The 26,219-nt window shown below is 47.1% G+C and overlaps 1 protein-coding gene across 1 annotated transcript in view; it reads left to right on the plus strand.

Moving 5' to 3' along the window:
- Positions 1–26,219, plus strand: part of neto1l (neuropilin (NRP) and tolloid (TLL)-like 1, like) — a gene marked incomplete at its 5' end in the record, with an annotated part of 103,103 nt that overhangs the window by 66,065 nt on the left and 10,819 nt on the right. The window contains 3 exons of the mRNA XM_084459393.1: positions 12,885–12,926; positions 13,461–13,588; positions 24,624–24,852. Of these exons, the coding sequence (XP_084315519.1) occupies positions 12,885–12,926; positions 13,461–13,588; positions 24,624–24,852 (399 nt within the window). The remainder of the gene's footprint in view (positions 1–12,884; positions 12,927–13,460; positions 13,589–24,623; positions 24,853–26,219) is intronic.

Consider the following 26,219-nt stretch of genomic DNA (forward strand, 5'->3'; position numbering starts at 1 on the left):
CTGGAACACACACACACATACAATCTATCTGCCTCACACACACACACACACACAGAGTTAAGAAAAGGCTGATTTAGAATAGTTCTGTGAGAGGACTCTGAACAGACTAAAGAAGAAAACGTGAAAAAAGAAAGAAAGAAAGAAAGAAAGAAAGAAAGAAAGAAAGAAAGAAAGAAAGAAAGAAAGAAAGAAAGAAAGAAAGAAAGAAAGAAAGAAAGAAAGAAAGAAAGAAAGAAAGGAGTGAAAATCAAGAGGGCAGAAAGAGGTCTGATTAACCTGCTAACTGTGAAGAGGGAGGGACTCTGATTACATGGACAACTGGACAACTCATCAGTAACAATGTTCTGATTTATCTGAGGGGCCGCACATTCTTTTTGATCTGAATTGATGGGCGTCTGTGTGTGTGTGTGTGTGTGTGTGTGTGTGTGTGTGTGTGTGTGTGTGTGTGTGTGTGTGTGTGTGTGTGTGGGTGTGGGTGGGTGGGTGTGTGTGTGTGCGTGCCTGTGTGCGTGCCTGTGTGCGTGCGTGCATGTGTTGAATGTAAATGTAGAACTCTGGTGTCTGATTCCATTTCCTCTCTATCTCTGCTTTGACTGTGGATCTGATCCTCAGCTAATATCATTTGATGTAGAGAGTGCTCTCTCTCTCTCTCTCTCTCCCTCTCTCTATCTCACTGCCTCACTATCTCCCTCTATCTCACTGTTTCTCTCTCTCCCTCTATCTCACTGTCTCTCTTTTCTCACACTGTCTGAATCTGTCTCTCTCTTCTCTCTCCCTCTTCTCTCAAACTCTGTCTCTCTCACTCTGTCTCGGTCTCTCTCTTTTCTCTCTCCCTGTCTCTCTGTTTCTCTCTCTCTCCCATTATCTAACTGATTCTCTTTTCTCACACTCTCACTATCTCTCTGTCTCTCTCTCTCTGTCTGTCTGGACCTCAGTTCCTATGAACAATGAAATGCACATAAACATTTTTTTTTTTTTTTTTTCTCATGCTGTGCAATCAATTCTTTTCCACCATCACCAGCGGCCAGTGTCTGCGTGGCCGGCTCAGGGTCTGGCCAATCAGGGTCCTGTCCTTGACGAGGCGTTCATCTTATCTCACAAAATGATGCGCTGTGTCATCAGCCATTAGCCGCATTTCCCAGATTCGCTGTACCTTGGCGCTCTACGACACTTCTCAAGGTATACCTTGGCGAAGGGACAGTTTTTCCTACGAGTGTTTCCCAGACTATCCCTAGTGGGCGCCTGAAGATACATGGTAAGGTTCATCCCAAGATACATCGTTAGAGGAGCAATCCCTGGGCGCGGTGCTGAAAAAAGAATGAATCGATGCCGCACACATCGATGGCCATCTGTAAAGTCACATAAATGACGTGCCAATATAATACGTGTTAATTATTTAATTTCAGTCTAATATTACCAAAAAGGAAGCTATGCCTCCGAAAGCTCATCTGCTAATGTATTTAAGAGTCAAGGCGAGACCTTGTGATAGTCCCAATTCATACATTACATCAAATAAAATATACAAGAAAGAGCATGGATCGGATCGGGACACATAAGCCTTGTCTGGGATGTCTTGAAAGGCCAGGAAAAAATATGTTAATGATGATAGGCAATGATGATAGCAAAATTACCACTGATTTAGTTATCATTCAAACAAATATATAATGCCCATATAAATTGCCCCTGTGGCAGTAGCATTCAACGTTAGAATTCACGTAGATACGATGACTAATTGAATCTATCAGGCACCGGTGTTGGCGCATGTGGGCTATAAAAAAGGGTAACTGCACACATTGAGCGACATGGCAGATATGAAGAGGAAGCGTGCGATAGCATTCACCAAAGAAGAACTAGTGATCATCCTGGACGAGGTGGAGCAGCGGAAGGCCGTCCTGTTTGCCGGCTTCCGCAATGCGAGCGCCAACCAGTAGGGCCTATGCACAACGCTAGTACTTCCTGAAATTAGACATGCTTCTCTATTTCCTGTCCTACACTATTGGATGAAGTGATTAATCAGGTGTGCCTGACTGCAGCACAATGATCAGGCACACCTGAATAATAATTTCATCCAATAGTGTAAGACAGGAAATAAAGAAGCATGTCTAATTTCAGGAAGTAGCCTACTGGAGTTGTGCATATAGCCCATTGAAGAAGGCTGCATGGGCGAGCATTACAGCGAGGATGGACCCAGGGAGTGGACAGTCGTCCGCAAGAAATGGCAGGACTTCACCAGTCAGGCCAAAAGCCGGGGGGCAGTGGCAGTGCGCCGAGAGGCGGGGAAGACCGGTGGTGGGCAGAGCACCGTGCCTTCCCTCACGCCGGAGGAGGAGAAGGCCCTATCGATCATCGGCCTCACAGCCTCCCAAGGCATCACTGGCGGCCTTGATTTGGAGTCTGGAGAGGGCCCCTCCAACATCCAGCCCTCAGCTGAGTCACCCCAAGCCTCCCAGCCCTCAGCTGAATCACCCCAAGCCTCCCAGTCCTCTGAAGAGGAGACCCCAGTGGGCCTCAGTGGCTGGGTGTGCAGTGGGCCCAGCTGGCAGCCAACACCACCTTCCAGCGGGACATGCCGCAGCTACAGCGTGAGAGACTGGACCTGCAGAACAGGCAGCAGGCCCTTGCGGAGGCACAGTTTGTGCGGCCCTCCATATCAGTGCCCATCATTCTTGCTCTCTTTAGTGGGGCATGGTGGCGATTTTTGACTAAAGTTTAATGTGCGCTACTACCTCCTGTTGGAAGGCAGGGTGAGAGCTGCAGAGAAACTGGAACTCGCAGTGGAAACTACAACAATGTGTTTCTAAAAATAAACATGCCACGTTGAGGGAGGGAAAAGATGAATTGCGTCAGTAATACTGTCTGGGACTGTGTGTCTCTATCTCACACACACACACGCGCACACACAGACACACACGCATAGGCCTACACACACATCCTCCACAGTATAACTGTGTTTGAGGGATAGGTATTGTTTCAGAATCCATTCCTGTCTGCTGCATAGTTAAGTGAGGAGTGTGATTGAGTCAGAGGGGATCTGAGGGGATGAACACACACAACTGAGACTCTGGCCGCGCTCAAAGCCATCCACACAGAAACTCACCCATCACCCACATTGATTACAGTGGCTGATTGCGTGTGTGTGCGCGCACCCGCGCGTGTGTGAGACACAGAGAGAGAGAGAGACGAAGAAAATGAAATACACAAACTGAACAGATGGGTAGCCTAGCCACACAATCATTGTGAACCATAAAGCCTAATGTATGCTTCTTTAAAAGTGTTGCTCAACAAAATAAAAAGTGTCCCTCGACATGTAGCATTTATGCTTCGGGCGACACTTCGCGTCGTCTCTATGGCAACAATCGGCCGCGCGCTTGTCATTTTGTTGCGCGTTTGTTGTCATTCTGAGAGAAGCGACTTGCTGAGGGAAAGAGTTTAATCTGCGATAAAGAGGTTATTTAGAGAGCGGTTTTCATTGTGGTTTGTTTTCATTCTTTTCTGCAGTACTTGGGCATCTCTGTGAAGGGGCAGGGATGAATTGTATAGATGAGGATATCTCCTCACAAGCTCGGAGAGCCGCTCCTCTACTCCTTCCATGACAGCTGTAGTGGCTATTTTCAAGAGTTAATTTTCAAGTTCAGGTACATGAATGTGGTGTCATAGCCACTGTGGAGGCCGAATAGGGGATTTGTCCTGACGCACGCAGGGTTAAAGCTCCACTGAACATCCTTTGCAAGCAGAACATTCTGAATCCTATTTTGATTCAGCAAAGAGAGTGCTTTTCTTAGTTCCTTCTCTGCACCGACCATATTTGTTGCGTTGTCAGATCTGATGTTTGTGACTTGCGCCGTCCTGGCTATGAACCGCCTCAGAGCATGGATACAGGAGTCTGTGTCAAGCGAATACGCTACTTCTAGATGTACGGCTCTACTGGACATGCAGGTGAAGAGGACTCCATACCTTTTTATGAGACTTCGTCCACTTTTTAGTTTGATCGGGCCAAAATAATCCATCCCCACATTGGTGAAAGGAGGAAGATCTGGTTGGAGTCTTTCAAGTGGCAGGTCAGCCATTTTATTTTCAGCTGCTCTGCTTTTCACACGTCGACATACCAGACATTTTGAGACAACCTGTCTTGCGCCCACTATGCCCAGATTGTTCATGTATGTGTTGTAAGAGAAGAGCTGAGACATGATGGTCTTTGGGCAAGATATTGGGATGTTTTGTTTCCTCAGACATTGTTGACCTACTCAGTCTTCCCGCCACTCTCAGTACACCATCTTGTAGGATCGGGTCCAGTTTGTAAGTGCAGCTTCCTTTTGAAACACTTGATGGTGCCGTTTCCAGTTCATCAGGAAAGCTTTGTCTTTGAATGTGACAGATGATGACCTTTTCTGACTTCTTAAGGTCTTCTACAGTTACAGGCTGTCTACACAGAGCGGTTTTGAATACTTGAAGCTGAGCAGCGGTTTTCTGATGCTCTGAGCGGGTATTCACTTTGTTCATCATCAGTTGATTTCTCTTCTTTGCTAGAGCTTGCAAGGTATCTCTCAACTTCAGGTACAGTACCACATAACTGACTTCCTTAGTTTCATCCAGCTGGAGAAATAGGAGATAAGCTTGTTGGTGGGATTATCAGTTTCATTTGCAGTGGTAGTGGCGGTGCACACTGCAGTGCTTTCCTTTACCTCATGGTCATTGGATGAAAGTGACCTTGAGTCCATGATTTCCATTGGCCAGCAGCTCTGTGACTTCCAGAGGAATTCTGGGCCATGGATCCACTGTTTGCATTCCACAAACTTTGAGGTACTAAGCCCTCTTGAGGCAATATCCGCTGGATTCAGTTTGCCATTCATATACCTCCATCGGGACATGTTTGTGCAGTCTCTGATCATGGAGATCCTGTTTGCCACAAAGGTATGGAATCATGTATGCTCATTTGCAATGTATTTTAGCACTGACTGACTGTCAGTCCAGAATGTTGAGACATCCAGTTCGAGTTGTAATTCGGATTTCAGCATCTTGTCCACTTTGACACACAATGCAGCAGCAGCAAGCTCCATACGGGGAATCATGAGCTGTTTTAAAGGTGCAATCCGCGCTTTTCCCATAAGGAACGACAGATGTACCTGGTCTTGGTCATTAGTTATCCTCAGATAGCTTACAGTGCCATAGCCGATCTCACTAGCATCAGCAAAATGGTGCAATGCTGCAGATACCCCGGTCCCAAAGGTCTTTGGTTTAATACAGCGTGGTACCTTGAAGTCCACTATCTTCTCCAAACCTGCCTTCCATTTCAGCCACTGCTGAAGGACTGTGGCAGATGTTCATCCCATCCGTAGTGGTTCCTACATAACTCCTGAAGTAGAACCTTGGCAGGGAGAGTGAAAGGAGCAAGAAAGCCAAGTGGATCATATACAGAGCTTACCATGGAGAGCCTGTAAACCTGAAGTTGTCAGACTCAAAGCACCACTGTAGTCCCAGTGCCCTATCCATGGGCAGCATGTCTTTGTCCAGGTCCAATTTAACCACCTCTTTGGCTCGATCCACCTCTGGAATTGAAGACAGGACAACGTGGCTGGTACTCACTTGGTGAATTCAAATCCTCCTTTGCTACACAACACTTTGAGATCTTTGGCTAGGTGCACTGCTTCCTGTTCTGTAGGTATTGACCTTAAGCAACCATCCACATAAAAGTTCCTCCTGATAGTATCAACTATCTGTGGTTGAAAGCTGCTCTTATTGTCTTCAGCAGTTCTCAGTGCAAAGTTGCCTATGCTTGGAGAAGACACTGCACCTGCACTATTTTGTACTATCAGAAATTACCAACATAATCCTGGCTGGCTCGCCAATTATTTTGGTTCTGATAGTACAAAACTTCACAGGAGACCCAAGTTGTTCAGCCTATACGGGTATTTATTACTGTAACACACTCAATACAGCTTCACAAAGTCTGATGCACAGCCCCCCAGCCCAACTGAGCTCATCTCCTTTTATATCCAAATCTCAAACACAGTGTGTGTGTCACAGTAATACTGGAGTTTACTCTAAGACTATTGAACCCTAAACACTTACAGTAAGTGAAACGACCGTTGATCCCCAAACACACACAAGACAGGAATATTACAAAACTACCACTTTTATTACATAATCAATTTCATACAGTTAAAACAGCATAATAAAATATCATGGCTAGACCTCACTGGCAAGGCTATTGTCGAAATAATATGCGAGGTAGGCTCCGTCCCCAGTAATAGTCAGTTGGCCCCTGTGCTCGTCTAACCTAGGCTACTACTCATAGGGGGGTGATAAACACGGCAACTAAAATTCCACTGCAATGGGCACACGCACCCAATAAAGTGATGCAACGCACAGCACGCAACTCCAACGCAGGGAGCACTGCACACACACACACGATCACAGTAAACATGCAGTAGAAAGTAGGTAGCTAGTTAGCCAACCACCAAAGGGTGCTTGACCACATTGAGATGAGGGGGAAAGTTCTACATAAGGCGTATTGCTGGTGCTCAACCTGGTCGACACCGTGGGTCTAGCAGTCTAAGAGTGATTGAAAAGTACATTGGTTGGCTGCCCACCGACCAAAATCCAGTAGATACAGTACGCTATCCCCGATCACGTTGGTGGAATCTCACCCAGTGTAGCCTGTTACTGGCTGTTACAGAACGGGGTACGGTCCAGCTGCCCCGTATAATTATTCATGCGCGCGTCCGTTGGGCGATGACGGTCTCAGGGTCCGCGAGGAGTTGGTACCCGGGAGCGCGTCGACGCTTGTGGAGCTTCCCCTTGTGCCGCTCTGTCTGTCGGTGGTTGACCCAGGGCCAATATCCAGATCCGCCCTAGAGGGAAACAGAAACAGGGCTCAGTGGAGTGTACAATGACAACTGCAGCTCACTCACGCACAGCTATTCAGAAGGAATGTCCCTTTTAACGTGGTGCGGAAGGCCTGGTAGAAAACACTGTCACTCCAGAGGCTGCTCGGCTGTCCTGATGCTGGTCCGGCTGGCTCCACTCCACGCCGTGTGTGCAGTCCTTTTTCTTGATTGCAGCTGTTGTCCGACCAATCACACACACCTGGCACTGCTTAATTGTAATCAGCAATCAACCGTTCTACCTGAAACACAGAACCACGCCCACCCCAAGTCCAGGCTGACAGCCACAAGTGTCCACATACCCATTTTCCCTCCCATGACAGTTCATACCCCCATGGCAAATAAAACATAAGTCTCTCCAAGGTCAATATGTCCATACTCATGGCGACATGTGCGTCACATAAGGCTAATGGTTTATCTTGGAACTTACACGAGTAGATATTAATCATGTTATTGAGACATACTGCGAAATGGGACATTCCAGTCTAGAATGCTCTGACCTGATAACTCACTAGGGAACTCAACTGAGCTCGCTGTTCTCTTCCAGTTGTTCTCCTCAGCCGAGCCAACTTGACCTTACGGCCAAACAACCCTCTATACACTACTATTTTCCACAACGGTGAAGGCCTTGTCCATGTATGCAGAGCACAATTTGAATTCATTGCCAAAGTGTTCAGCTAGCAAGCCCTTTGCTCTTTTAGAAAACCCCTATCTGGAGGCATATGAAAACAGCTCCTAACAAGCTCTCGAGCCTGCCCACTAGTGTACTGTTCAAGGAAATGCAGTCGGTCAGAATCACTGTCAGTTTTGCATTCCACACCATGTTCAAAATATTTTATGAAGGTTCTGTACAATAAAATGTCACCATCAAAGGGTGTGATATCTCGAGGAGGTAGAGTTGAGAGCTGAGTTTGTTTTACAAGAGAGGATGTTATAACATTTTGCTTTTGCAAGATTTGGGTGAGGTTGACCACAGTGCCTACATTGCTCTGAGTGAGAGTGCCAGGCTCTTTCCTCATCGTGGTCATTGGGTTGGGTTGGGTTTGTGCTGCTCCTGCAGAACTGAGCTGCTGACTAGATGCATGAGTGTTTATATACTCTCCAGGTGACGTTTGAGTTGGATTTAGGGGAACACTAGATACGTGTACTGGTATGAAGTGAGCTCCTTCCTTTGGATGATCACTTGCATCTTTAACGCCTGAGGGGACAATTGGTATAAAGTCAGGCCTGAGCCACCATACCGCTCTTTCATGTCCTCCAAATATGCATTCATGCCATCATTAGAAGCCTTTTGTTCCTCAGCACTCTGAAGGACTGCAAGTTTGGCTGCTGAGGCAAGTTTTTGTTTATTCAGTGCCTCCTCTTCTTCCTCCAAAGCATGTTTGTCCTGCAATGCAGCACATTTGGCCATTAAACTTGCTCTTTCAGCCTCTGCATGTACACGAGCAGAAGCTGTAGATGAAGCACCTGAACGTGAGCTCCTCCTTGATCTTTTGCTAGAAGCTGAGGATACACTATCATTAGGACAGACACCATCATTTACATTTACATCGTCATGTTCTGATTGACCTGTATCATGCAACCAGGCTGTGACAGAGGACAAAAAAGCATTAATGGTTGCCATTTTAGCTTCAAACCATGTTGTTTCATCCTCTTTTGCTTCAACCTCAGACAATAGCTGCTGATATGAAATGTGAAGACCTTAAAACTCATCAAACAATGCATTGTTTTTGACCATGTGTTCTTGTACTTCCTCCTTAAGAGAAACATCCGTCTTAAAGGTACCCAATGTAGTTTTTGACCACTAGTATGCATTCTAGAGCAAATTTGAGAAGGCGGTCCCCGAAAATCGCGTACATTGCGTCAATAAGCGGAGCACATAATAGTGACGTTTCACACATCTTTGTTGTTTTCAAAACATTAGCTAAATATAATTTTGCGAAGAAATTACAAGGTAGGAAAGACATTCAAGTGATTCAACATGTTTATTAGACTACAAGGAACCATATAATCAAGGAATTTTGAAAATAAACAAAGAACGGATTGTTTTGATTCACATTTCGTTGGGTACCTTTAAGTTTATTCACAACATTCATGCTCTTTGTTAACTGTGCAAGTTTGCACTTTGTAGCATTTCGCATTTTGGACACATTTTCCTTGTCCACATTTTCCTCTTTTGCATTTTCCAGCATTTGTTCCTCCACATGTGGTTGAAGAACATCTTATTTTTCAATGACACCTCACTAAATGTTTCAGTCTTTACCAGAGGTGCAATGATAAACTCAATTGAGAATGCGAAGTGAGCGCTCTGGCAGCAAAGTCAAGAGTTAAACTTCATTTGGCAAATTCACTGACAATTTCCATTCATTTCTATTTCCAGTATCCATGAATCCACTCCAATAGTAGATTACCTTCCTTATTCAGGTTCTTTGAATTTGCATATTGGTTAGAGCACTAGCACTACCACTTCTAATGAGTTTTCTCTTTTGTTTGTTCCCTCCAGTGAGCATGACACAGCTTGGTTGAATCTGTATTCCAATGCTTTCCAATAGTTGGCTTTCCAATGCCATTCGTTTTCCAAAGATTTTTACCCTTCTTTCCCGCCGTCCTCCTGTTTAAGTAGTTCCTCGTAAATCTCCCGTATTTGAACCTTAATAAAAAATTTAAAAAAAAACATTCCTCTCCGGTACTGCAGGTGGCAATGGTGACGCGAGGCTAGTGGCAGGCAGGCAGTACAGAAGCCCGGTTACATGTCACGAGATTCATTCAAATCGACAGCGTGAGAGAGATGGATGGATGTGAAGATGGAGAAGGCATCCCTGGCAAAAAAAACAAAACCTTGTGTAAATATCTTGACAAATGGGAGACTGATTATCCTAACCTAAAGAAGAGCAGGGTCGGACACACTCTTGCTTTTTGTAAGATATGCAACACTGATTTTAGTATCTCACACGGAGGAAGAAATGACGTGAGCCAGCATAAGAAATTTCTCAAGCATAAGCGCGTTCAAAAAGCCCATAAACATGCCCAGTCAATGTCAGCATTTGTTATGAGAAACATTAGACTACTGAGGCAGATCAGGGCCCCATACTACGAAGCTCATTCAACATATCCAGGATAACTTTTCGCAAGCTCACTCGAGTAAACTGGACAACCGCAATCACAGATAAACGGTACTACGACTGTGGCTATCAACTCGTTAAGTCTACACAGCTGGTCCAATCTAGCTATGAGCGCATTCACTGTAACTCTAGACCAGGGGTGTCAAACTCAAATACACAGTGGGACAAAATTTAAAACTTGAACAAAGTCGTGGGCCAACATTGATCAAATGAAAATTTTAATATGGACCCAAACAAGTTTTGCTTTAACATGGAATATGGAACAAGCAACGCTTATTACCATACAATATATAACTTAATAGTGCAGACATGCAAAATCAAATTTCAAATAAAAAACACATCAATGGCAGTCATTTATAAAATAAAATGTAAATAAAAATCGTATGCCTCTTTTCTATTTGCAGCCTTCTGATTTAAATATCAAAATAAACTTTTTTCACAGGCTATTAAATTTAAAAATAAAATAACAATAATAAATGAATCATGTCCAGGTCCTTGTACTTGTCGTGGTGTTTTGTTTCAGTGTCATCTAATGTTGTACTCCTTAGTTATAGCCACGTTGGCTCCACAAACAAGGCAAACAGGTCTATCTTTTACATATGTAAACAGATATTCTGCCTCCCACCTGTCCAGAAAGCTTCTGTTTTCTGCCTTTCTTTTCACCATTTTTAAGAAGGGGTAACACGGTTACAGTTGTAGTATGAGATTGCTATGACTACTGTCACAGAAGAGAGGGCGTTTCTGGGTCCTGTCTTGATTGACGCGCCAAAACAGCAGCAGAGCATTATGGGATTTGTAGTATAAGCAGTGAATGCGCTGTATAATACTGGCGGGCCAGCTCTAGTAGTCATTTGGTATTGCCTCGCGGGCCAAATATAATTACACTGCGGGCCAAATCTGGCCCGCGGGCCAGAGTTTGACACCCATGCTCTAGACTCAGACAGCGAGCGACTATGGCGACAGTGGTCGCTCTGGTTGCGTGCATCGCGTCGCCAGCTCCCCGGCAGCCAAGAGCTGCAGACGCCGGGGGGGCGGGTCATTCATGTGTCACTCACATTATTGAAGATGTATTCTACTGCCATTCTGAGGTAACCTGATCTGCTATTGGTCTCTGCTTCGGCGATGTCGCTGCTAATTTGCATAAAGTTGAACTCTGCCCAACAAATCTATGCTCAGATCGCTGGTATCGCGTTGCTCGCTGCCGCCGAGGCGTCCGTCGCCCTATGTCGCCAGCTTCCATTGAGAATGAATGGCAGCCGGCCGCTCTTGTCGCCGAAGTCGCTCGCTGTGTGAGTGCACAGTAAAAGGGGAGGTATTTGCTCGAAATGACCGATCGCATACCTTAGTATGGGTATTCGGACACGGCCATGGACAAGGCAAACAATACATAACCAAGTTCCGTCCACCGCATTTTACACAAGAGGAGCAATATTATAGAAATATGCACTATAGCCTACTGTAGGCACAACACAGTCGCTACTGCCAAAGGCAGGAAGGAAATCTGAAAAAATACTGCCAACTGCCTATGTTTTATCATTATCCTCCACATGAACACGAGTAGGCTTGATCATTGAGCTATTCTTATGGCATGTAAAGCAATTGTAGCCTATATCAATATATCTTATTCTTTGAGCTGCAACCCTGTGAGACTGGCAAGGGACGCTTAAATAAAGCAAATTTAGTTTTTCATAGTTTCAGGTTGGAGTAGACAATGTGATGTCTCTATACGAGAGGAACTAGAGATAAAACAGGCTATTCAGATGGAAAAAGTGATGCTTGAGGTGGAGAAGTAGCCTAGGCTATAACTACGGGGAAAAAGTACCCTATTTCAGTAGGCTTATAACGTCATTGATTGCCAGGCATTGGTGCTATCACAATTCAATTAAAATGTGTTTCATTTAGGCTATATAATGTAGGTATGTTCACAGCATTTCAATTTCAACAAAGGTAGGCCTATCAGATTCTGAACACCTAATTGTAGTTTGTATGTGGTTGACTAGTGGTGATTTTAGGTTTCTTGTACACTTGTCTTAAAATGTAAGGGGTACTGGAGCTTGGTTGGGGTGGTGGGACGGCCCGCGACATGGCGCTGGAAAATTTCCCTTATTTTCAAATCCCAATGTTGACAGGTATGCCCATTACAGCCATGCCTAGATGACTCCACCTCTGGCTTAACTAGGTCCTCCAGCCTACAGAGGGGGCAAAAGCTCACAAAACAATTAGTGCACACATGAATAATAAATGTAAGGAAGAACAAATAAAGCATATCCATGGCAACACACAAGCCTTCTATCTAGCTATCCAATCACACTTGAGCGACAATATGTGACGGAGTCAGTGACATAAAAAAAAATCTGTTGGTGCGCAACAGCCCCCATGACATCAAAAGTGTCGAGCGACGAAGCATGAATTGGGCTTTACTCTCTATCTCCTAAATGTTGGAGTCTTCTAAAATGTTTCCATTAGCAGGATGTTGTCATTTGACTTTTGTCATCTTTATCATTCGTGTGCCGATGCTTCAGTGGAGATTTGATCAATTCTAAGCCAAACTTTCCCAAAACTTCTCAATGTTGCCACCAGTATTTCTATAGAAGCAGAATGTCGACCGGTACAGAGGTTACCGCAGCCTCTCTCTTCAGCGTTTAGTGTCCGGGCACCATCTATCTGCTGAAGGGACCCTCAGGAGAAGCTGAAAGCGGAGGCCCCCCATTTGGAAAGGATGGTGCATGGACGGTTTTTGTTGGTTGTTTCTGTGAAAAGAAAGGTATGCTACAGTACCTGAATGGCACCGGTGCTGCTGTCTTTGTTGTAAAGACACTATGTTTTCTTTCCATGTTAAATATGAATAAGCCCCCTGTTCTCTTCTTCATCTCCACAGATCCGGACTTTGCAGACTTGGGAGTACCCCCACCTCTACCATGTAGGTACACTCTCTCTCTTCATCTCCCTTTCTCTCTCTCCAATGCTCTTTCCATCTCCCTCCCTCTCTCCTTCTCTTTCTTTCCAACTCTCTACCTCACTCTCTCTCACCCTCTATCCCTCTCTCTCTCTCTCCAACTCTCTCTCCCTCTCTCTTTGTCTACCAGATCCCTCATATCTCTTTGTCTCTCTGTTTTAATCTTGTCGTTTCGCCTTCCTGCATCTCCCTCTCATTTCATAAGGCTTGTATTGTGTTGTATTGTGTCTGTGACACATGGGTGTTTGGCTGATGTTGTTGTGTGTATGTGTGTTGATGTCTATGCCCGTGCCTGCATTTGTGTGTGTACATGTGTGTCTATGTGCCTGTGCATGTTTGCGTGCGTATATGTGTGTGTCTATGTGCCTGTGCATGTTTGCGTGCGCTTGTGTGTGTGTGTGTGTGTGTGGGTGTGTGTGTGTGTGTTTGTGTGTGTGTGTGTGTGTGTGTGTGTGTTGAGTACTGTGTGGTTTTCACGTGTGTGTGTCTCTGCTCCAGTCTGTGAGTTTGAGATGGGCGGTCCTGAGGGCATCGTTGAGTCTCACCAGATCACCAGAGACGGACGGGCCCAGGCCGCCGAGGCCGTCGACTGCAAATGGTACATCCGTGCTCCGCCACGCTCCAAGGTCAGTGTGACACACACACACATACACACACTCACGCACACATACACACATACAGTATATACAGTACAATCACATATACACACGCGCACGCGCGCACACACACACACACACACACACACTCATTCATTCATTCATGTCCTTGAGGAAGACACTGAAACCCAAAATCGCTCACGTGTGGCATGGTGGTGTAGTACTGTCACCTCAAAGCTAGAAGGTCTCTGGGCCTTTCTGTGTTTGCTGACGTTCTCCCCGTGTTCGCAAGGGTTCCCTCCCAAAGAACCCAATACGAAAAACATGCAGAAAAACAGAGGCTGTTCAGTCTGGTACCTGACCAGGACGTGGACTGAGCACTTGTACTTGAACGATAGCTGCCCACTGCTCCTGGCTACCCCTGGAGGAGGATGGCTTGGATGGGTGCAAAGAACAATTTCCACCGGCAACCGCTAAAAAGATATGTGTGCGTGTCATGTACAACTGTGTCGCCGCTCACTCACCTGTGTGTTGTGTCTCGCCATTTGGCCCCCATCAGTCCATAATTATATTATATTCATGACAATAATATCAAGAAAATACTGTATTTCATATAAAAGTACAAGGTGTAAAACAAGAACAACAGTAATACAATTTAACCAATTAAAACAATTAAAACTAGAGAGGCTTGCACTCAGAGAGTGCAGACCTCAACCTCTGCCCCCCCCCCCCCAAACTGCTCTCCCCCTTCCACTCCCCCCCCCCCCCCCCCCACTCTACCTTTCTTCTACCTTTCCTCCCACCACCACCTCTCATGTGCTGTGCTCTCCTACTGGCTTTTTGAATTGGTTACTGTATCACCACCTGTAGTTTCCTTTTTCTGCTTGACATCTTTCCTCTCCAATTTCCAAAACGTTGCTAGTTTTGTGAAGACTTCCCATTCACATGCATTAACAACCCAGCAGAGCAGTAGTGGAGGGAGGAGTGGGCTGGTTCAGAGTCTTTACAAGTCTTTAGCGTTTACAAGATGTACATTTGAGATGGGAGTTATACAGCCAATGACATGTTAAATCTATAGTCTATAGGCGATATATAGCTTTCTATGAAGTCAATAATTTTAATGTGCAGACACTTTATTTTCATCCACCTGAAAGTGTCTGCAGTTTACTTTGAATGCTTGAAGTTTACATTATCGTTTAAATGCAAGTTGAGAAACTAGTCTATAAAACAGGTGGCACTGTGTTGCTTGGCAGTATTGCCTTTACGCTCACTTGCCCATGCTGGGTTCGATCTTGGCTGTACAGAAATCATCACACTTCACACTAACAGATAGTATACATAAAGCAATAAACATGGTAATTTAGCAGACTCTATTGAGGTAGCCTACAGAATGCATCGCTTCAACTATCCACATGAATGAGAAATATAACATTATGGTGCATTCCATTTGTCTCGGGAGGTGCGAGTGGGAACTGGCAATGATCACTCCCAAGGTGAGTGAGCCTACAGAATGCATCGCTTCAACTATCCACGCGAATGAGAAATATAACGTTATAGTGCATTCCATTTGTCTCGGGAGGTGTGAGTGGGAACTGGCAATGGTCACTCCCGAGGTGAGCGTTCCAGTTGCAACAGCTGATCTCGTTATCAACAACTAACTAGTAGCTCTAGCCTTTGTTAGCAAACAAGTTGATAACTGATCATGGCTGGATCATGGATGTATTATAAGAAGTGGATAAGGCATGCAAAGACGGCGGCCCATTCAATCCAATGAAAGTTGCTCAGTGGTGCATGAAGCAAGCCCCAATGGCCAGGAACAGCCATTTTTTGGCGTAATGACCAAGCTCGGTATTGCAAGTGGCGCCAAGAACCTGAAACCTATGAGGAAACTGAAACCTAAAGCCCCCACTACACTGAAGTTACAGTAATATGGGTACTGTAGAGCCACCTATGAATGAATCATGGTCAAAATTTAATGGTGAGCTCCTTGGCCAATGCTGCACCACTCCATGAGTTTCATGCATATCGGGCCGGTAGTTTTTGTTTAATCCTGTCCGCATGCAGACAGACAGATACACACACACACACACACACACAGACAGACAGACAGGGGTGAAAACATTACCTTCCGCCCTGCGAGACTTTGCCCCTGGGGCGGCAACAACTAACAGTAACAACTAACACACACACTCACATGCACACATACACATACTATACACTTGTATTTGTGTAAGGCTTTGTCACTGGGTGAAGAGGTATGGCTGGCTTCTCATGGCCTCCAGCGCTACTCAGCTTCCTGGACGGCTGTGAAGTCAGATCCCCCGTGTTCCCTCAGCCTGCAAGACCCAAACAAAGATGGCCGCCAGCGACACACGGCCAGCGCCAGAGTCCTATACAGCGTCAGAACATTTCGCGAGCCATATTCTCGGGGTCGTATGACGCTGCAGATGTGTGTGTGTCAGAGCGGGGACTGCCCACTGTTCAGACATACCATTGATCCGACGTCTCACTAGTCCGAAACTTGTTCACCGATCGTCAGACATCCCATTGTTCCGACGGCTCAAGAGTCCGACCGAAAATGGGATGTTTCGGACTAGTGAGACGTCGGACTAATGAGATGTCGGAACAATGGTATGGCACCGTCAGAGCAGGGCTCTTGTCCTGGCTGAGGTCATAGAGAGAGTAGCTGGGTCTCTTCAGGGTGGAGCTCCTACTTTAATCAGCGAGCCGTTGCCAAGGGTGAGAGGAGGTAGACGAGAGGGGGAGAGCTGGACAGAGAAAAAGAGATAGAGATAGGGGGAGAAAGAGAGAGATGGAGATAGAAAGAGAGGGGGGAGAGAGGGAGGGGGATAGAGAAACAGGGAGGGAGAGAGAGGGAAGGAGAGAACAAGGGAGAAAGAGAGGGGGGGTGGCGAGAGATGGAGAGAAAGTGTTATTGCTGATGAAATAGCAGCCTACCAAGCATCTACCAAGCAGTTTGACCCTGAGGCCTGCAACAACCCCCATTTGTTTTCTCTGCCAGTGCTCTCTACACAGCCCTGCAAAACACACACACAGACAGACACACACACACACACACACACACCAAGGCACACACACATTAATTTACTCAGTAATGCATTAAAATGGCACATACTTCTCAACAATTCCTGTTCTATTTCCATTTAGGTCCAGTGCAAGGGTGGCTCCAGGGGGAGCTAAAAAAGAGGGGAGCTGAAAAAGCCTAAAAAAAAGCCCCCCTAAGCCCCCCCTCCACCCCCAAACAAAAATAAAAGTAAAGTGGTCCACAATCAATGAGCTAGTCAATCATCTTTCACAGAACGCACTGCCGCACGGCGTTGCTATGGCGTTGCCGGGTGGGCTTTCAAAGCTTGATATGCACCAAATCACACACACGAGCTACACAGGCTACCTGAATTGATTTGATTGGTTGGCTGACTCATCAAATCATTACACCTGCGACGGTTAGAAGCTTTCCATTTTAGTCCAGCAGAGTGCAGAACAGCTATATCGCATCACAAGTGTGTGGATTACTGAACTTTAGTTTATTTTAGTAAATGTGTGGAGAAGACAAAAGGCAAGGGAGTATGGATCGCTTTACCTATGTTATGCTTCTCTCCGCTCATGCTGTGTGTGTGTGTGTGTGTGTGTGTGTGTGTGTGTGTGCGCACGTGCGCTCGCGGTGAGTGAGAGGAGAGCTTATTTATCGTTCTTGAAGTTGTTGTCCACACTTGTCAATTCCACAAGCATCTTAGAAACATATTTATTATTGTAATTGTAAGGCGACTTTATCCAAAATAGGCATGCTTTGACAGCTCACCCGTTAACGAAAATCGCATGTGCTTAGTATGGTACTGTAGGAGTATTTGGTGTTTGTTGCGTCAAAATTCATTAGCTCCCCCAATAAACAATCCAGCCCCCCCCTAGCTCCCTAATCACAATTTTCTGGCACCGCTCCTGGTCCAGTGTTACAGTTACTCTTATAAGACAAGCATCAAGTCCAGTGTTTCAATGTTACTCTAACAAAATCCGCATCAAATCCAGTGTTATAGTGTTACAACACCACCAGTATGGATTCCAGTATTATAGTGTTACCCTACAATAGTATGAAGTCCAACAGGAGAGAATGAAGGGTTCTGCTCTTTATTTCTCTGTCTGTTCTCGTTGTCCCAGAGCTGCTTCTCCCAGACATAAAGGCGGCTGTGATGCCAGCTGTCACCATTTCTCCCTTTTAGAGCTACAGCAATGTCCCTTTAGTGCTGCTTTCTGTCTGTCTGCTAGCTTCCGTCCTGTCTGGCCCAGTGAGGCCACCGTACAGATGTCCCCTCAGCAGCGGGTTGAGGAGGGGATCTGTCCTCGTCTCTGATGGAGAGCACTGCTTGGTCAACGATCCTCATGAGTGTCTCTGCTCTGCCCAGAAAGAGCTGTGAGAGGTCTTTTTCACACCGTATTGCTTCAGCTAGACAGGGCCACGTCCCTTGAATACACATATGCACGCGCGCACACACTGACATACACTTACAGAAACACACACTAACACACACACACACTGACATACACTTACAGAAACACACACTAACACACACACACAGACATTCACTTACAGAAACACACACACACACACACACATACACTGACATACTTACAGAAACACACAAACACACACACACACACTGACATACACTTACAGAAACACACACTAACACACACACACACACACACTGACAGAAACACACACTAACACACATACACACACACACACTGATATACACTTACAGAAACACACACACACAAACACACACACAGGGGTAATTACTGTTTCTGACTCCTGCTCCAGTGCCAGAGTGATCATTATGGTATAGCTGGCTGGTAATATTTTTGGTGCTTAAATGTGATTCATCGTCAAAGCGATTGATCTGGACGTCATCTGGCGTCCTCCACATCTCGCAAATCAAAAGTGTATGTAATTTTCTTCCCTTTCCACGCCCTTCCGGAGCAGCGATTAAACCGTGGTCATAACCATACCGGCCATACCACGGCATCCAGGCCGAGCAGAGCCGGCGGCCTAGCTCTTCACCCCACCTCACCACCGCATAGCTGTACTATACTGTAGGTGTTACGGAGGAATCTGCCCCCCCCCTTCCTTAAAGGTTACGGCCTAGCCGGTATACGGCTGCATTAACTCATCCAATCTGTCTAAGTGAAGCTGCCAGTAGAGCAGCGCATCAGTCAAAACATGGACCGGACACTGTTGTGTGTGTGAGTGTTGGGGGGGGGTTAGAGAGAGAAGTAGAGCGATATATCTTACTTGCTTTAAACCGGTGTCATATTTCTGGCTGCCGGAGTGTCTTACTAGAAAGGTCATAGGCTGACAGTGGCTGACGTTGATGGACAGGCCACCGGATATCAACTGCACAGATCTGTCACACACACATAACCCACCCCCCCCCACACACACACATATAAACAACCTCACACAAACACACACGTGCACACTCCCTTCCTCCCGCCCGCACACACAGCCAAATACACAAGCACACGTACACACACACACGTCCACCTAGAGATGCAGTGCGGGCCTGCGTGATGCAGCCCTCCCCTGCGAAGGTTGTAGTTGGAGATCTGACTGTTCTGGCAGGTGTGTGTGTGTGAGCTGCTGTGATCTGATCAGTGTTTTACGGCGCCCACGGCGCCAGCGGGAGGTGAGATGATGCTGTCCTCCGCCGGGGCTCTAATTAGACTGAGCCACAGCCCCCAGGCTCAGGAAGACCAGGAGAGGGGGGGTTGAATGGAGTGTTCCAGGAGAGAGATGAGGCAGGGGTGAGTCATGGGTGAGGTAGGGGTGAGTTATGGGTGAGGTAGGGGTGAGTCATGGGTGAGGCAGGGGTGAGTCATGGGTGAGGTAGGGGTGAGTTATGGGTGAGGCAGGGATGAGTCATGGGTGAGGCAGGGGTGAGTTATGGGTGATGCAGGGATGAGGCAGGGATTAGGCAGTAGTGTGGAAGGGGTGAGGCAGGGATGAGGCAGGGGTGAGAGAGGGATGAGGCAGGGGTGAGGGAGGGATGAGGCAGGGGTGAGGCAAGGGTGAGTCATGGGTGAGGCAGGGATGAGGCAGGGGTGAGTCATGGGTGAGGCAGGGATGAGGCAGGGGTGAGGCAGGGATGAGGCAGGGGTGAGTCATGGGTGAGGCAGGGTTGAGGCGGTAGTGTGGAAGGGGTGAGGCAGGGGTGAGTCATGGGTGAGGCAGGGGTGAGGCAGGGATGAGGCAGGGGTGAGTTATGGGTGAGGCAGGGATGAGGCTAAAGAAAAGCGACCCACAGATACTCTGGACTCCCATAACACATGTGGGTTTGGTATTTGTAAAGTTTATAGTCTGAAAAAGCCTCTTTTATGGTACCATAATACAGTTACGGTACGTAAACATACAACTACGCTGGCGTTGAGGATGATCTCGTATTCAGCGCGGGTCTCCCGCTTATAGACTGCTCTGGTCTAGTGTCATCCTTCATAGAAAGCATCTGTCTTCCTCTGGGTCCGGAGGTCTCCGGCGCGTTCCTCCTTCTCCTCCCCCCTGGGCCTCTGTTGCTGCGCAGAACCTCATTCCATGGAGATAATGGTAATCTGGGAACACTCATTTCAGCTTTAATGAATTAAGCGGCCGGAGGTTCAGAGACACGCCGGCTGTTTTTGGCTGCCGCTGACGGTGGTGTCGCGCCACTGATGGATGCCGTGTCATTAACAGGTGCCTCGGAATCGATGAGAGACACACTGGGAGCCGATTGCCGTCATGATTGTATCTGCCTGATACATGGTCTTCATTTGACTTCCTGATGCAATCCACTGGCTAATGCGTCGCGGTGATTGGCTGTTTCACAGGGGACCTGCTCCAGCAGGGCCGCAATGCCAGGACTAAACACATATTATAAAACACCCATTTCCTATTAATATTAGCATGTGTGTAGTGTGTACGTGTCAAGAAGAGAGAGGGAGGGAGGGAGAGATAGAGAGAGAGAGAGAGGGAGAGATAAGGGGAGGCAGAGATGCTTACCCATCAATACAAATCTCCCCTTTTTGGGATGTACTGTAAGAACATGTTCACATACGAGCTATAGCATTCCTACCCAGGTCCTCAAGACAGACAAACGGATGGATAGGCGGATGGACAGACGGACGGATGTATGGACAGACAGACAGATATACAGACAGACAGTCAGACAGACAGACAGTCAGACAGACAGACAGACAGACAGACAGTCAGTCAAAGGTGTGAAGGATGAGGCCACTGCAGCTTGATGTTCAGAGGGATCGTGTCTCTTAATGAGTCAGTAGTATGAGGGTGAAGAAAGCCAGCAATGGGAGCCATGCCTGTGGCTAATTTAGCATCGTGCAGTTAGGCCAATGGACCCGCCAGAGATCATTACATGATCCATTGCACTGCGATGCCCCCAAACTATCTTAAAGTGTGTAAAAAAAGCCAGTTGAATAAGCGTGCAAGCCCAAGACATTATCGAAAAGTCAGTAAGTCAAACGGATTCACAAGAGCGCAGTGCTGTACCTCAGCAGTCTGTCAGCAGGTTACAGGAAGAAAGACAGTAGAACATTTGCTTCCTTGTTTTCCTGCCCGTCTCCTCCACTTGTCTTCCCGCTGAAGCCAAGCTGAGACTGCCTGGTCCGTTAGCTCCCTCCGTCCGCAGCTGTGGTCTTCTGTAGTTACGGCTTCACCCCCCCCCCCCCCCCGTCATGGCCATGGAGCCGCCAGCTCGTTAATCGTAATGATGGCTTGAGCTTTGGCACGCGGCGTGCCGGAACTGGCGCCCTGATTGGGCAATCTCGGGCCTGATGAACGAATACCAAGCCCCCAGGATTCGAAATCTAAAGTGAAGGCCTATTGAACCGCGCCATCTTGGCTAGATTTGTAGTCATTTGGCTATTTCCGGTGACTTTTGTACTTGCGCAGTTGAGCTTTTCTGTCCGACGCGCGTCCACGAAAAGGTTCACCTTTATGTGAAATGTAGACGCACTTTCCCGGCTCTCCCCGCTTTGATTTAGCAATGAAAACCGGCTTGCATATTAACCTGTTTTTGTCAAATATATCCATTGGAGAAATTATTTTTTCATCCAGGCATCTTAGTTTTAACAGGTTAAATATAACTGAACATGTTTTGTTTGCTAGTAGATGGTATTCATTCCGTTCGCGATAACGTTATTGCAGCCAGGCTAAATTCCTCCAGGGAGCCAGTGACCGGCGAGTTGAAGAGCTTCACTCCCCGCCAGCAGGAGCTTTGGCCGCGGCTACCGCATCTCGGATAACCCGCTGAGTTCCTGGCTGCTATTTCACATTCGCCCTTGATCAATCCCAATACCGATGCATGGTAATAATGAATCAATCGTTCAGATCGGCAGTGCTGCATGCATGTTACAACATCATTGTTCGATTTATTAACATAACCATAGCCTACATTTATCTCTCTAACGTTAGGCTATCCATCTTACACCAGTCGGCCATTCGATAGCTAGAAGCGGTCAACGCCAACGTTGACTGAAAACACCCAAACTCAGTGTATCGTTTCATCTTTATGCTACACATCAACTCCTTTCCATTGTATGTGAATAAATTCCTGTTATTCTAAAAATATCCCATTTCTGTCCATTCCTGGAAAAGGCTAATAATTGCTGTCAAATGATCACTCCAGTTTATCACAGTATCCCACTACCATTTCAACTATGCACAGGAGGTTGTCTTGTGGTCATTTTCATTAAAAAATGATTAGCCTGATCAGTTTGTTGTATGTATTAAGCCCTTTTTGAGCGGTGTGCTTTGACTACTCTCCTTTTTTGTGGTCATTTTCATTAACACATTTGATTAAACATCCGCACTGGCCTATGAACGGCTAAAGATTCCCCAGGCAGAGCTGGTTGATGCTAGGGAAAGGGATGTCTGGGGCTCCCTGCTGGAACTGCTGCCTCCGCGACCCGACCCCGGATAAGCGGATGACGATGGATGGTATTAAAAGACTTAGCCGGGACCCCGTTGATGTTAGAATTAATAGGCTACCTTTATTTGTGGTACTTGAACTTGTGTCTGCGTTTCTGGCTTGCCATCATGGATGTATTGTTCATAGGCTATGTTTATCGGATGAGATGCAGTTGTCCGGGCAGGTCAGCTAATGTGATTTACGAATGGAAATACATGCTTGGGAATATTTAGACATTTCAAACTTCCTCTGTTAAGGTGGTGCTGGGGACAGCGCAGACGGCCTGCATGGCAGTAAATTATCAAAAATGAGGCAAAATCTATCTATGAAAATAACCTCAGATTGAAAAATATTTTGTGGTGAATAAGGCGATATAGGCTTAATGTGTATTTATACGGAGATAAGATTCGATTGATCAAGGGCGAATGTGAAATAGCAGCCACGAACTCAGCGGGTTATCCCAGATGCGGTAGCCGCGGCCAAAGCTCCTGCTAGCGGGGAGTGAAGCTCTTCAACTCGCCGGTCACTGGCTCCCTGGAGGAATTTAGCCTGGCTGCAATAACGTTATCGCGAACGGAATGAATACCATCTACTAGCAAACAAAACATGTTCAGTTATATTTAACCTGTTAAAACTAAAATGCCTGGATGAAAAAATAATTTCTCCAATGGATATATTTGACAAAAACAGGTTAATATGCAAGCCGGTTTTCATTGCTAAATCAAAGCGGGGAGAGCCGGGAACGTGCGTCTACATTTCACATAAAGGTGAACCTTTTCGTGGACGCGCGTCGGACAGAAAAGCACAACTGCGCAAGTACAAAAGTCACCGGAAATAGTCAAATGACTACAAATTTGCCAAGATGGCGCGGTTCAATAGGGCTTCATTGTTGATAGCGGTCAGTGAATGGAGTGGCTGTATCCAGTTCTATTAATACATCCATGACGAATACCGACGCCGAAGGTTTCAGGAGGAAGCATTCGTTTCGGGGCGGAGAGAGGACGTCGCGAAAAGGGTCGTTATGAAAGCGCGGCTGATTCTTCGGGCCTCTGGTTAGGACCGGCGAGGCTTGTTACGGGAGCGCATGCCTAGTAATGACCCGGGGATCTGGAGTCCGTGCGGCCGATATATCTCATGCTCATCTCGTATGCTCGTCTCGTGGGCCAGGTGACATTTTGGGTATGTACACTCCAGAAAGGTTGCCGGTGTTTGAGCGCTCCGCCCTCCGGATACGCTTCCTGCTGCGGTCACCGGAGCCTACATTTTAATTTCCATTATTATCTTCTGAGGTAAATACAAATTATGATCCTACACTAGGCTATGTAGCCTAGCTTATGCACCAGAATGCACGACTCAGGAGACCGATCAGAACAAGGTAAACATACAAATGCTTATCAAAAACGTCAAACAGCCACGTGCTTACTTCTAACAACTGATCATACAAGTAACAACATAGGGGATAGCCTACACTTTAATTATTATTGTTGTTAATATCTTTGGACGCGCGACTGAATTGCATTCCTTTGCGAGTGAAAACGAGTGCACCCGGAAGTCATTCACATCCGGATATCACTGCGCCCTGGAAGTCATGCGCCCTCGTGAGCCTCCGCTCTGATGAGGATTGCGCACTAAAAGCAGGACACGCATCGGGGAAGGCAAGTGTTTCAGTCGCCCGGTGGCTCAGGCAGACAGCCTCTTCTCCATCTCATCCCTGCTGAGACTCGCATGCTGCAGGGAGTCATCGTGGGATATGCTCATGTAATGATTGTGTCCACGTCACCGCCGAGGTGCCATTTACCAGGCCGGCCATTTATTGCTGTATCAGTCCCAGGCGCACTGAACGATAGGGAATGACTATTCAGTAAAAGGAATGAGTTCAAAATGAACTCTGTCCATATTTCAATTTCTTTCTGCTAACTGTCCTCACTCCTTTTTATGTTTTTCTCCCTGCTTCCTCTCTGTTTGCTCAGTCCCCCCCCCCCCCCCCACACTAATTTTCCCTCTCCCTCCCTCCCTCTCTCTCTCTTACCTCTCCCCCCTCCCTCCGTCCCTCCCTCTTACCTCTCCTCCGTCCCTCCCCTCCTCTGTAGATCTACCTCCGCTTCCTGGACTACGAGATGGCCAACTCCAACGAGTGCAAGCGCAACTTTGTGGCGGTGTACGACGGCAGCAGCTCGGTGGAGGACCTCAAAAACAAGTTCTGCTCGACGGTGGCCAATGATGTGATGCTGTCGTCCACGCTGGGTGTCATCCGCATGTGGGCCGACGAGGGCAGCCGAAAGAGCCGCTTCCGCATCCTGTTCACCACCTACCAAGAACGTAAGACACACACACACACACACATCCTGTTCACCACCACCTACCAAGAACGTAAGACACACACACACACACACACAACCTGTTTACCACCTACCAAGAACTTAACACACACACACACACATCCTCTTCACCTACCAAGAACGTAAGACACACACACACACACACACGTACATCCTCTTCACCACCTATCATTAACATTAAGGAAAAACACACACACACACACACACACACATGAAACATATCTCGCCCGCACACCAGCTAGGGTCACCTCTCTGAGAGGAGCAGGAGCGGTCCGGCTGGAGCTGCTGTAGCAGCTGGACCTACTGGAGAGCCCGGCCATAAAGGCTTTTACTTGGACATGACCTGTCTGGTCAGGGATATGGATGGATGGGGCAAATTAACATCCCCTGCCCCACCCCCTCCTAAAAGAACCACCCAGTCTAGATCCGCTGCTGAGGCGGAAGGTGCACTTCAGTGGCGGCCATTAAAGAAACGGGGGCGTGTCGCGGGCGATTTACCAGCGCAGTGTTTAAGGCCTCAGTGCGCAGTGTGTGTCCCACCTCCTGGCCGCCGGAGAAAGGCGGTTGCAGGATCGCATTCAATTATTATAATTTTTTTTACGACTGTTTCGATGCTTGCTGGTGAGGGGAGGGCAGGTTCCCATTAACGTGGTGGATGTGCTGAAGCGCTACGGGGGTTAGCGTGTGTGTGTAGCGTGTGTGCTACTGGGGTTAGTGTGTGTGCTACGGGGGTTAGCGTGTGTGTGTAGCGTGTGTGCTACTGGGGTTAGTGTGTGTGCTATGGGGGTTAGCGTGTGTGTGTAGCGTGTGTGCTACTGGGGTTAGCGTGTGTTCTACGGGGGTTAGCGTGTGTGTGTAGCGTGTGTGCTACTGGGGTTAGCGTGTGTGTGTAGCGTGTGTGCTACTGGGGTTAGTGTGTGTGCTATGGGGGTTAGCGTGTGTGCTACGGGGGTTAGCGTGTGTGTGTAGCGTGTGTGCTACGGGGGTTAGCGTGTGTGTAGCGTGTGTGCTACTGGGGTTAGCGTGTGTTCTACGGGGGTTAGCGTGTGTGTGTAGCGTGTGTGCTACTGGGGTTAGTGTGTGTGCTACGGGGGTTAGCGTGTGTGTGTAGCGTGTGTGCTACTGGGGTTAGTGTGTGTGCTATGGGGGTTAGCGTGTGTGCTACGGGGGTTAGCGTGTGTGTGTAGCGTGTGTGCTACGGGGGTTAGCGTGTGTGTGTAGCGTGTGTGCTACTGGGGTTAGCGTGTGTTCTACGGGGGTTAGCGTGTGTGTGTAGCGTGTGTGCTACTGGGGTTAGTGTGTGTGCTACGGGGGTTAGCGTGTGTGTGTAGCGTGTGTGCTACTGGG

The sequence above is a fragment of the Borostomias antarcticus genome, assembly GCF_949987555.1.
Source record: "Borostomias antarcticus genome assembly, chromosome: 2".
Taxonomy (NCBI): Eukaryota; Metazoa; Chordata; class Actinopteri; order Stomiiformes; family Stomiidae; genus Borostomias; species Borostomias antarcticus.